Source organism: Cyanistes caeruleus, chromosome 14 (genome assembly GCF_971803275.1).
Source record: "Cyanistes caeruleus chromosome 14, bCyaCae1.hap1.1, whole genome shotgun sequence".
Classification (NCBI taxonomy): domain Eukaryota; kingdom Metazoa; phylum Chordata; class Aves; order Passeriformes; family Paridae; genus Cyanistes; species Cyanistes caeruleus.
The window spans coordinates 16,619,432-16,631,996 of NC_141714.1; the positions used below are offsets into that span (position 1 = coordinate 16,619,432).

At 43.4% G+C, this 12,565-nt stretch overlaps 1 protein-coding gene across 4 annotated transcripts in view; it reads left to right on the forward strand.

The window, feature by feature from the left end:
• The first annotated feature begins 269 nt into the window (after positions 1-269).
• DACH2 (dachshund family transcription factor 2) overlaps positions 270-12,565 on the forward strand; it is a 245,090-nt gene continuing 232,794 nt past the window's right edge. The window contains exon 1 of one of the 4 annotated variants that reach the window (XM_086850075.1): positions 270-878. In XM_086850075.1, coding sequence (XP_086706201.1) covers positions 391-878 — 488 coding nt within the window. In that variant the 5' untranslated portion in view covers positions 270-390. The remainder of the gene's footprint in view (positions 879-12,565) is intronic. The other 3 variants (XM_086850073.1, XM_086850074.1, XM_086850072.1) reach the window with 3 other exon arrangements.

A 12,565-nucleotide genomic window follows, 5' to 3' on the forward strand; every position in this document is an offset into this window, starting at 1 on the left:
CCCGTCACAGCTCGGAGAACGGGACGTTCTCCCAGCCCGCGGAGCGGGAGCCCCTCACCGCCCCAGGGCTCCCCACAAAACTTTGCCCCGAGTTGCGGGCGCCGGGCCGGGCCGCGCCGCCCTCGCTCCCTCACGCCCCCCGCCCCAGGTGCGCGGCCGGCGCTGCCCCGCCCCGCCCGCGCCCGCAGCCACTCGCGGCGGCGGCGCTGGCGGCGGGCGGGGCGCATTGGCTGGAGGGCGCCGTCACTCTCCCCCGGCGGCGCTGGGGAGGGGTCTGGGCGCTGCGTGCGGGCGGCGGGAGCGCGGCGGTCCGGCGGCAGCGCGGCGGTCCGGCGGCAGCGCACGGAGCGCGGCGCGGGGCTGAGGCAGCCGCGGGGAGCCGCGCCGGCCATGGCGGTGTCCGCGCCGCCCGTCATCGCCGCAACTTCCAGCGGCGGCGGCGCGGGGGGCTCGGCGGGTTTGTTCCGGGCGGACCCGCTGTACTCCAGCCCCGCGGAGTCCCCGCGCCTCACCAACAGCCTCGTCAACACTTTCCTCTCGGCCGGTGGCGGCGGGGCCGGCGCGGGCGGCGGCGGCGGCGGCGGCAACGAGTGTAAGATGGTCGACCTGCACGGGGTGAAGGTGGCCTCGTTCCTCGTGGAGGGGCAGGAGCTGATCTGCCTGCCGCAGGTCTTTGATCTCTTCCTGAAGCACCTGGTGGGAGGGCTGCACACGGTCTACACCAAGCTGAAGCGGCTGGATATATCGCCCGTGGTGTGCACGGTGGAGCAGGTCCGCATCCTGCGCGGGCTGGGGGCCATCCAGCCCGGCGTCAACCGCTGCAAGCTCATCACCAGGAAGGACTTCGAAACTTTGTACAACGACTGCACCAACGCGAGGTGAGCGCAGGCTCCGCTCTCGCCCCCGGCCGGCCCGCGGGGAGCGCAGCCGGGGGCGGGGGCGCGGCTCCCGGGGCAGGGGGGCGTGGGGGGCACCGAGGGGCTGAGCGGGGCTGGGGTGCGGCGGTGCCCGCACGGAAAACTTTCCCTGCTTCCATCGGCCCCCGCCATGGCCGGGACCGCCGGGCAGCGGAGCGGCACCGGCGCCGGTCTCCAAACTTTTCTCCAAACAGGGAAAGCCGATAGTTCCCGAAAACGCTCTTTAAAACAAACAAAGACAAAACAACAAACCGACCCGAATCCCCAAAAGTTTTCTCCGTTATTTTTGTCCCGCCGGGACCCGCGGCTGTGCTCCCGCGGTGCCGGGTGCCGGGGCGGGGGCTGCGGGTCCCGGTGCCCCCGGAGCGGCTCCGCTCCCGCAGCTCCGGAGCGGCCGCAGCCCCTGCCCGGCTTCGGTCAGCGAGCCCCCGGATCCCCGCGGGCTCCTGCAAACTCCCGGTTATAATCCTGGTTTGTGACCTCATGGCTGCTGCCTTTAGAAATGATAATGATCTAAATAAACACAAAACCCTCTCGGGGCTCGGCAGGAACACTGGTGCCGTGGGGCAGGGTGTAAGGCAGGGACTTTGGAGATGCCATTCCCTGCTTCAGCAGTTGGTGAGGGACATCTCCAGAAACATTTCCATGTCAGCGTGCTGCTGCTTTCTGTGGCAGCAAACTTTCTTTACAGACGCTTCAGCGAGCTTTGGGTGCGATATCCGACCTGCAGCGCCAGCGTTCAGTGACTGTGGGCTTTGTGTCGCTGCTTCGACCTGCTTAGCACTGAACAGGGGTTTTATTTTTAATAACTTAATTTCGTGCCACTGCGGGGCCTGATCCTGCACTCGCTGCTGAAGCAGGAGCAGACCAGGCGTCATTCTTGAGTGCAATATTTGCTTTGTTCCAAATCACTTTATATTACAGGTGGCAGTTTAGAGATGCGCTTAATTCCTAGATCTGTTAATACGGACTATGTGCTTTTTTTCTTGCTCTCGTTCTGGTTCTGTAACTCCTTCTCCCGCTGCCTATTTCAATGTCAGGCACCTCGATGACATCACACCCACTGCTTTATTAAAGTGATGGGTTTGGAAGCAAGGTCTGAGACTTACATTAATTATATTCAAATACATTAGATTACTAAGGGGCACATTTAACATGTAAATGCTTCTGTGAAATGTTTCTGAGACTCGACTAGCATGAAAGTTGATGGTTAAAGAAACGCATCTTGTTAATTTCTGTGACCGTGCCAAAGTTTTTTATTAGGAAAATACAGGATCTGATTTGATAATGAAGCCTGTAGCTGCAGTCTAATGATTTCTGCTCTCTTACAACCAGCGATTTAAAATCTCGAAATGCTGGAGTGTTAAATGTTTAAAACTTGTATTTCCCAACTTTTTTTTTTTTTCCCCTCTTCGACAAAGACTGAGGGGCGTGCTGGGGAATGGGTAGCGCAGGGATCGGTGGGAAGGGCGCCTTGGGGAGCTGAAGGTGAGGAAGCCAAGTGATGCTCCAGGAGGGGCTGAGAGGAGCAGGGAGAGGAACAGAGCCCTGGGGAAAAGCTGGGGATAAGGCAGGGCAGTGCCAGGGGGCTCCTGCAGGGCAGAGCTCTCAGCTCAGACTCACACGTGTTGAATGTGCTTCAACTCTCCCCACCCTGCTGTGAAAACGTGTTTTTTACCTGTTCAAGAACAGCAGGTCCCTTTACATTTCATTTCTTTACGCCTTGCGAAGATGCCACTGGTTGGAAGAACCTGCTCACATCAAGGTGTTTTGCATTCGTGGTTTCAGGTGTAACGCATGAGGAGCGTTATCAGCACACCTGAAACTTTGCTCAAGGATTGTAACTTAATGTTAATTATATTCTGTCATGCTAATTAAATGCTTAATACCTCATTTTATTTACAGATTATTATTATTTCCCTTGAACAGTTCATACTTACTGGAGAGAATGTTGGATAAAAATAGTTAAATACATGAGTAATTTTAATTATTTTTGTTTGCTGTGAAGTGACCTGGGAAGCACTGCAGTGTACATTATCAAACAAATTAAGTACAGTAGAACTGTTAAAAGCCATGCTCACAGTTTTTATTTGGAAAATAAAGGTTTGAAAATGTGTGATCTTTTAAAATTACTGCTCTTAACTCAGAATACTGTGCATTGCTTTACTAGTTAATATTTTTTTTAATTGATAGCTATTTATATATTTATTGGAATACTGTAGAAATGCTGCAGTAAACTCAAGAGCTGCCAGAAAAAAGCAGTAAGAAATGCTGGGTATCATTATTTTCACTGGTCATTGACTTGTAACAGCATCTCTTACATTGGTGTGCACTTTTAGATACTTTTTTTAATTGGAATGCATACCATCAATTATATATAACTGGAAAAAAAAATTCTATTTCTCCTGCTTACTCTATTGCATTTTTTTAAGTTGAGTTTGTCTACAGAGCTCGTAAGAGCTGCAGAGAAACACACCGTGGGCGAAAGTTTTTTGGTGTTTGCGTTCTGTAGCAGGAGTTACTCTGTCCAGCAGCTTTGACCTGTCTATTTCTGTGATACATTCACATGCACTGTTTAGATTTTCATTCACATGTTTACAGAATGTTCCTAAAATGATTCTTGTTAGCCAGCAGCATGCAGTCTAATTTGCAAGGCAAGGTTTGTGAAATAAACTAACTGCTCATTTCATTGCAGGTCCCACCGTCAAGTGAGTACAACATACTGACAAAATCTAGCTCCTGATGGGCAATACCTTAGAATATTACTTAAATTATGGAAGATTGCTTAAATTTAGTAGTAAAGGATAACATTTACTTAATTAAAAAAAAAACCCAAAACAACACAGAACTATAATGAGGACTTGTTTTTAAAAGGAAATTTAAAACTGTAGTAAGAACATGCTTATGATAGTACATGTCAGTCCTGAAAACCAGGATTGTGTGAGTATGATCACAACCTTTTCCACACGGTTCTGTATTTGATGGATGCTACTGGCCATTGAAAAAGCATAGTGTTGGTCTGGATTATTCAGTGAATGGTCAGAATACTTTGCAGAAAAGAGCATTTCAGTACATGGCACATTTTTCATGATTTAAAGTAACCGGTTAAGCTAATATTTTGTATTACTTCAGCTATTCACAAACAATAAAAGGCTTTAGAAATGAATTTAAGCAGTAAATGCAGACATTTAATTTTATGAGATAATGAGGGTCTAGTCATGTTGACTATTAAAAGCTACCCTATAGTCAGCAGTACTCTGTCTTTTATTAGGAGACTGATGTCAAGATTATAATTAAAGCAATCCAGCCATGTAGCACTGCACACAGCTTCCTGTATATTGATAGGAAATGTGGACATCTGATTGTCCATAAACTTCTTTCTCTAAGTGGGTATTTAGCCTACATTCAGACTCAGCCAAATTTATGGATTTTGGAGGTGTTAGCATTTTTAAATAGAGATCTGTTTTTCAGTTTCCTTCTCTTCCTTGAAGAGGAGGCTCACTTCAAACACTCAGAGATCGCTGGCAAAGTGGAGTCTGCTGGAGATGGAGAAAGGAATTCTCCCACTTTCTGAGCGGTGTAGTTATGCTTTTGGAAAAATCCCTCTTTCTTTTTGGGTATCTTTAAAGTCTGTGCCTGTTCAAAACTCCTAAAATACTTGAATATTTTCATCAGATGCATATCTAATCTGGAGAACCCTTGATTAAAATTCCCTTCTTTCTTCACAGCACTAGAGCTCCCCATTTGAAGTGTAACATGCTTTTCCTCCAAAATGGAGTATTTGTATGATTCCTGCATGTGTATATGCATAATACATATGTAATTTTCTACTGAGACTTCTACAACTGAAAAATACTGTGTTTTTGTAGCAAAGACAAAAAAGCTAAACAATTAGGTATTAATGATATTCTTGTTGCATATTCAAAAGGTCTTTGCAAGCATTTCTTCTCCTTTTTTTCTTTTCACCATTTCAACCTGCAGAACTCTTCACTGTCACTTCAAATCACACAATTCTACAAAGATAAAACAACATTTAAACTCATTTGCTTTGGGAGGAAAATTGAGCATTTGCACCCAATAAGCCTGATTGTGGAACTGCATGCAAATTGTGTTTTGATTTATCTCTTTTGCACTTTTTTCCATTTGAATTGATCTTGCATTAATTTCGCCAAGCGGCTCTGTGAGGCTGCAGATGTTGCCCTGTGTTTAATAAATCAATGAGACAGATCTGAATGAATCACTTCAGATGGATTCTCTGCTCGGTTTGATGTCTAGATGTTATTCTTAGCTTGTTATCATGACAGATGCATTAATGTTCCCATACACTGCCAGCAATGTCAAAGAGATTGAAGCTTTTAAAGTGGCGGTATCCCCTTTTCCCCCTTCTGTTGGAATAACTAAATTGCCTTTAGGAATAGGTCAAAATATAAATTTAATCCTAGCGTTGTTGTGGGGGAAGATGCTAAACTTCTGATCGTATTATAACACAGGCAAATGCAGACTCTTACAGAATGATTAATTATTCCCAAATAGCGGAGATCAATATTAAAATCTAAACATAGGATAGCTCCTTAATAGGGTAAGCACTTTCTCAACATTAATATTTCATTGTAATAGGAATGATAGGAATAAATAATATAAGACTAGAACATGTTAAAAGTATTGCTATAAATAGAATATCATTGTGTCCAAATTGATTACAGGCTGAAATAAGGCTTTTTTATCTTTTTCTTTTTTAACCTCATTTAAGAATTTTCTTTTAAAGTTAAGTATGTCTGGATACAACATCTGTTAGATTTAAAATAGTTGTTTATTATGTTTCTGCTACTGCTCCCCATGTAGAGCCAGATATGTTGGAGAAGTTGTTCACTGTTAATTTTGGGTCAGTGTAGTCTGGTATCCATTATCTTGGACAGAACCTGTGGAACACAAACCATAAAAGGCTGGAACGTGTCTTTGTGGAAAGGTTTTAAATTCTGAAAAAAAGGTAGCACATAGTGCAAAGTACTCTGCCATGAATAATGAAGATCTGTTTCCCACGTAGGCTATGCACAGCTTTTATTCCTTGGTGTTTACTAAACCACTCGTGGTCATCTTTATTTTTCTTTAGAGGATAAAATAGTACTTTGTGCAGTCATTTTGTTAAATCTGATTTCTCTCTGTGATACTTTTATTTTCATTTAAGTAATTATCAGGAATGTTCCTTTTCCTAATCTTTCCTTGACACAGAAGAACTTTGACTTTTTGTCTTTAAGGCTTCTGAGAATAAATCGGAGAAACTGGCTGTAACGGATCTAGATTTATGTTGGCATTCTTGGTGTTCTTGCTCCAGTAGTTCCAATTTGATAAAGGAAACAATATATGTAATAGAAATTCACAGTTTATTCAAATGAGTTTAAGCTTTAGCATTGTTATATTTGCCTTTCTCTCACCAATATATCAATGTGTGGCAATAGCATTATGCTCAGAAAGCCTCCAGAAGGGACCAGCTCCGCAGATGGGGAATTATTCTCACGCTGGGGCTGTGGCTGCACATGCAGCAGCCTCTTGTTTGTGCACTGGTTTCAAAGGCAGGGAAAATCAACTTTGGTAGGACTTAGGATCACAGTAAAACCCACTGAATTAAAGAATCATGTTTTATTGCATGGCAGTGGCCTTAGAGTGAGAAACTGGTCTCTTACCTACCTTAGTAATTTTGCAGTAAATATTTCAGATGAGCCTCATGAGATGTTTTAAAGAATTGTCTTGTTTATTTCACTGCTTTCAGGCTGGAATTGGTGTTTTGTAAGGGCTGTTTGTCAGCATTAGTATTAAAAAGGTGTTGAAATCTGGGCTGTAAAGTCTCTGTTTTGACTTTGCCGAGGTGAACTTCCCTTTCATGCTGGGGGCCTTTTGCCAGAACAAGGGCAAAGAACTTAAAAATGCTTCTAGGATCTGAGCCCTTCTCATCAGAGGTGGGACATACTGAACCCTGCTTTTGAAAGAATTATGTGTTACTGTGGTTTTGGGTCTGATCTCTTATTTGCTGAACGTAGGATCTTGAATCTGTTTTGTGCCTTTCCAAAGGTGGTAATTACGAATTTTCTGAAGTTACGAACAAAATTATCCAAATCCTTGCTTTAAAATACATGGAAAGTTCCCAGCTGGTTGCTTTTGTAAGTTTGTTGTGTGATTATCAGTGTAATAAAACCTGAAGGTGTATGGAAATGTGTGATTTTAATGATTATTTGCATACACAGTACTAATATCAAACCCAAATGTAATGAGGCTACTTCGGAGTTCCTGCTGTCTGGGTTGTGTTCCTTTGGTGTAAGCCAAGGCAAGGTTTTTATATGTTCCGATTAAACCCGCATTCCCAAGCACAACTATGTTAGTTAGTAATGATTCTTAGTGATTTAGATTTATCCTGCTTGATATTAGAACTGTCCCTCAGGGCTACAAGCTTTTGATCTTTGTTCCCTCTTGGTAAAACAGGGTTATCCAAAGTGACTCGGTAATAGGGTTTCCCCTCTCCCTCCCTTCTACAACCTGGAAGAAACACCGATACCTATTAACGAATGTACTTTGATACCTGCCCCAGAAGGTTCCAATATCCGAATCCTGTAAACGTTTCTTTGCTTGCCTTTAGTTTTTGGTGGTGCAGCCGTGGTGTTGTTTTGTGTGTGTAAAGTTTATTGTCACTAGCAGGCGTGGGGAGATTATATTCCCTTGTCAGTACATCTTGACCCGCTGAGCCCATTTTGCTCGTTAAAATAGATTATGTCAGAGCCTTTCGTGACTCACAAATATCACTTCTCCAGAAAGTAAGAACCAAACCCAATTAATGTGCTCCCTTTATTACTGTGCAGCAGTTTAAAGTGGGATGTTTAGCAGTGTGTATTGCTCCTATGATAAGGTATAAAATGTTCGATTGCAATTGTGCCTGATGTTATCAAGTTTCTGGAAATTGATATCTGGTACCGGCATTTAACCTACATCCACTCCGTCTGCTATCTGTGGGATGGGTTAAAAAGAAAAAGTACTATTGATCTGTAGCTGGATTAAAGTTTGAAATCGGCAACAGCATGAGCACAAAAGGCTTTTTTATGATTTCTCAGCTTGCCATTGATCTACCAGTTTTATTGCATTCATTATTTATTAAAAGAATTTGCAAGCTAAACATAACGTTAAGCTAGTTTGCACACAGGGACTGCACTTAGGAAATTGAATGGAAATTGCATTAGAGATGAACATCTGTGCTATTTTTCCACTCGTGTGTTTATGGGTTTGTATAAAAGGTGTATTGGATTAACAGTTATAACCATTATAGCTTGCAGCAATATGTTAGAATCTCAAGCATTTAGTAGTTATTTAAGAAGGAGACTCTTTTTTTCTTACACTAAAAAGTATGATAATGCCCTAACAAACAGAGCTTTTATTGGATTATTCTTTATTAATAGGCTTTTTACAACTGATGTGTAAAACTTGAGGTATCTTGCTATATTATGCATGTGCACTATTATCTATGCTACATAAAGCTCCATTAATATTGTCATTAATTGAAGGTTTCCAGTGACAGTATTAGTTAAGGATTTGGCATATAGTCACTGAAGTATTGAAATGTATTTTATAGGAATGTAAGTACTAAAAAGATCCTCAATGTATGTTCCTTCACATTTTTCCCAACAAGTCAGCTAGTTTACTCTCCTTCTTGAGCTGGGTCCCTTCTGTGATGTATCAGTGAATCAGGTGAAGTCTTAAATATTTTGAAATACTTTTCCATTTCAGTTAAATGGTTCAGTTGCCCTTAACACTGGCTGTAGTTGTGAGTGATCTACAAAGTGTAGGGTAGATCTAGAATTTCAAGACCATCTCCTGTAATGATTTTGGAGTTTCTTGATTGTTCTCCTTCTGTAAAACAGATGAAAAACTACTTCAGGGGCTTTGGGTGAAAAGTATGTTTGTATAATCAAGATGTTACCTATTTACTTGGTCTAAAAGTCCAGTCTGTTTATGATTGAAATGTGTCACCAAATGTGAAATGGGCATCACCAGTGCACTTGCAGTTATTCTGTTCAAGACTCAACCTGATACAGCTTGTAAGACTTGAGGGTTTCCTGTGCTCGGAGACAGAATTGAGCTTCATGCCAGGAGGTTGTGCTGCCTCCTCTGAATGCCACCCTCGCATCCTTTCTGTCTCTGGTAGGATGACAGTATTTTGAGCAGAGGTAGCTCTGATTTTTCTTTGAAGGAATCTCAGGGGCTGTTTTTCAGCAGCGTTTTGCATGTACTGTTCTTAGTCTTCTTCACTTCCATAGGCTCCTGTGATCAGAGTTTTCATATTCTATTAGATAATGCATTTCAGCTCCCCTGAAAGTGGGAGTTACATTCAATATTGGATTTTATAAAATTAAGATATACATGTGTTCATTGATAAAATGTTTACATACACACAAATTTATGTATGATGTGATTTAAACTTAACTTCTGGATTTTTCCAAAGCTCTCTCAACTGTGGAAATCAACCTTGATTTTTTTGGCGAGGGAGAATTCAAATAATCCAGAAATTGAGTTTTAATTCCATTTGCTATGGGCATGAACTAAAATTGCTAAATAAATTTACAGGGACATGTGGGCTATCTTGGAGTCCTTAGTTAAAGTCTTTAGGCTTTTTTTATTCTTGTCATAGCCCTGTAAGTGAGTAACATTCTCAACATGCAGTTCAATTCTGTCCAGTCTGTGGCAAGAGAACTTTTAGCCTGGGATGCCCTCGTGGTATTTTAAATCTGCAAAACACCAAGACTTCTTTTCTTTCCTGTTTTCAAGCCTGAATGGACAGTGGAATTAAAACAGAACATTTTTTTATTTCAAAATGTTCATCAGAATTACTTCATGCTGTGTATACAGTTCCAAATCTAACGTATTTTGCAGAATCACAGAATTGTTGAGGTTAGTAGGGTCCTCTTGAGGTCATCTTTGTGCTTTTTCAGATGATGGCTATTCTTGTCTCTAACCTGGAGTGATGTGGACTGGATGGATGGACCATGGGTGAGGAATTGGCTGGATGGTCATGCTCAGAGCTGCAATCAGCTGCTGGGTGTCTGTGTGGTGCCCAGTGAGCAGTGGAGTTCCAGGGTTGGGATTAGCACAGGTGCTCTTTAACTCTGGGGACAGGGGGATGGAGCCCCTGGGGACAGGGACAGGGGGAAGGAGCTGCTGGGGACAGGGACAGGGGAATGGAGCCATTGGGGACAGGGACATGGAGCCATTAGGGACAGGGGATGGAGCCCTCAGCAGCAGCCCAAGGCTGGGTGAGGTAGTCCCATGCTGGATGGAAGGGATGGATCCAGAAGGACCTGGACAGGCTGCAGAAGTGGGACTGGGCAAACCTTGTGGAGCTGGAGAAGGCCCAAGTTCAGGGTGCTGGCTGCCCAGAGTAGCTGTGGCTGCCTCTGGATCCCTGGAAGTGTCCAAGAGCAGGCTGGACAGGGCTTGGAGCAACCTGGGCTAGTGGAAGGTGTCCCTGCCCATGGCAGGGGGTGGAATGAGCTTTAAGGTCCCTTCCAACCCAAACCATTCTGGGATTCTGTGGTCTAGACCAGTTCCTCTGTCTCAGCAGGGTTAACTGGAGTTGGTTGTCCTGAGCTGTCTCCAGTTAGATTTTGAGTATTTGCAAGGATTGAGACTTAGCCTTTCTGAGCAACTTACTTGCAGAGTAGAAATAACTGTGCTGTGGAAAGAAGGTTTTATTGGCATGGCTGGATTCCATGGGAGTTGGGAGTAGATGTCACAGGCAGCCACTGCTGGGGTCACTGCCCTGCTGAGGAGTCACTCAGGCAGGTCAGTACAGACACTCTGCTGTTGTGTTTGTCCTTCCTGGGAACCAACCATAGCATCTTGTGCCACCTCTGTCTCACAGATGATTTCCTGAAATCCTGTTTGTGTGCAGAGGAACTGACATGTCCTATTCCCCACCATCCCTAGAGAAGAATATTTATATATCTGCAATTAAAAAATGAAGGTGGCTGTAAAGAAAGCTCCTGGCACAGAGGTTGTGCCAGTAGGGGGATTTAGTTACTTGTATGTTACGGTAACTTAAGAGTTGCTAATTAAGAAGATAAAGCTAGTTGAAAGAAAAAATATTTTGAGCTTCATTTAGAATGTCTAATCAGCATGTTTAAAATATTATGCATTATGCTTTTTCTTACATGTGTGGTGGTTGTTTTTGCCTAGTGCAAATTTTACATGCTAGCTATTGGACTGTTTTGATAACAGTTAATCAGAGAATGTCCTGTGTCTGTGAAATGTTATCCCTGTTGTTTTCTGTGAGGCTGATGAAGGCATCTCTCTTCAGGGCTGCAGGTGTCTGCAGCTGCCTCCTCTCCTCCTCATACTTTTAAATGTTGTTGTGTGCTGAAGGAGAGCAATTTTCTAAAAAGTTGCTGAGATAATACTGAAAATAGAAGAGCAGGAAAAATGTTGAGTCTTTCCAGTGAGACTTAAAATACATGTCTAAACAAGAAAAACTGAAACCCCTCCCCCAAACACAAAAAACCTCCCAAAACCAGCAATAAAAAGCCAGAGCAGAGCAAGGTGGTAGAATACTGGCAGGTAGAAAGGAGCAGAATATGGATACTGAAACAGGACCCAGGGTAATGAACTCGGTGTTCTGTTCCCTCTGTTGTATGAGCTTGTTGCTGAAAGATGTATTTGGAGGTCTGGGGAGTCTTTCGGCTTGTAAGGCTTTATTTGTTGGGTATTTTGATATGACAATTCACATATCTAATAGGTGACTTACCAAAATCCCTTGAGTTGAGCATCCTGCCATTACAAAATGATTTTTATGTTCTCCCAGGCTGGCTGACTGTTTGCAGAGAGCTCAGTACAGGCTGTCTGCACCTTCTGCTCCCCTGCTGCATTCCAGGTGTGTGCCTGGGTGCTGATGTGCGGCTCTCAACAGCCATGGTGCCTCTTGCAGGAGCCCTCAGCAAGGGTTTGGCCAGAATTGTTGCTGTGACACGCTACAAACCTCACTTGTTCTTGTGGTCAGCAGTGCTGAAGAGCATTAATTGATCCTGCTGTTGTATGAGCTGACATCTCTTGTCTCAGAACCAGCATCACTGTCACTTCTTCCTGCTCTGTTTTTATGAATTGCTTTACTGGCTGCACAACTGACTTATGGTTCAAACAAATCTCTTCTTGCTGGAGCTTACAAACGTTTCTGTCTTGCAATTTCATGAATGACTTCTCTCTTGCATGTTTACGTGAGGGTTAACTAACTAGAGGGTTTCTGGTCATCCACTTACCCTGCCCTTTTTTGATATGTGTTCTTCAAAATTTAGTTTGCATGTCCCTCTCCCACCCCACAATCACAGCCCTGTAATAAACTGCTCCATCTTAGTTATTCATCCTTAAAGGAAAGAATATTCATGTTGGTGTGGAAGCAAAACAAAAAATACCGGTGAGACATTAATTGTAACAATCTTTCTTGAGTAATGCAGAGAGTGCAATAGAGTAGTTCAGATTATGGCATTAGACTTTTAAAGCAGTGTTTAAGAACTTGTGTTCACTGAGGGAAGGTCAGTTGAGTGAGTTATTAACACTGGTATATTCTGATCTGGATAGAAACTCTTAATGAGAACTTTTTATTCATTCACATGATGTTTCTG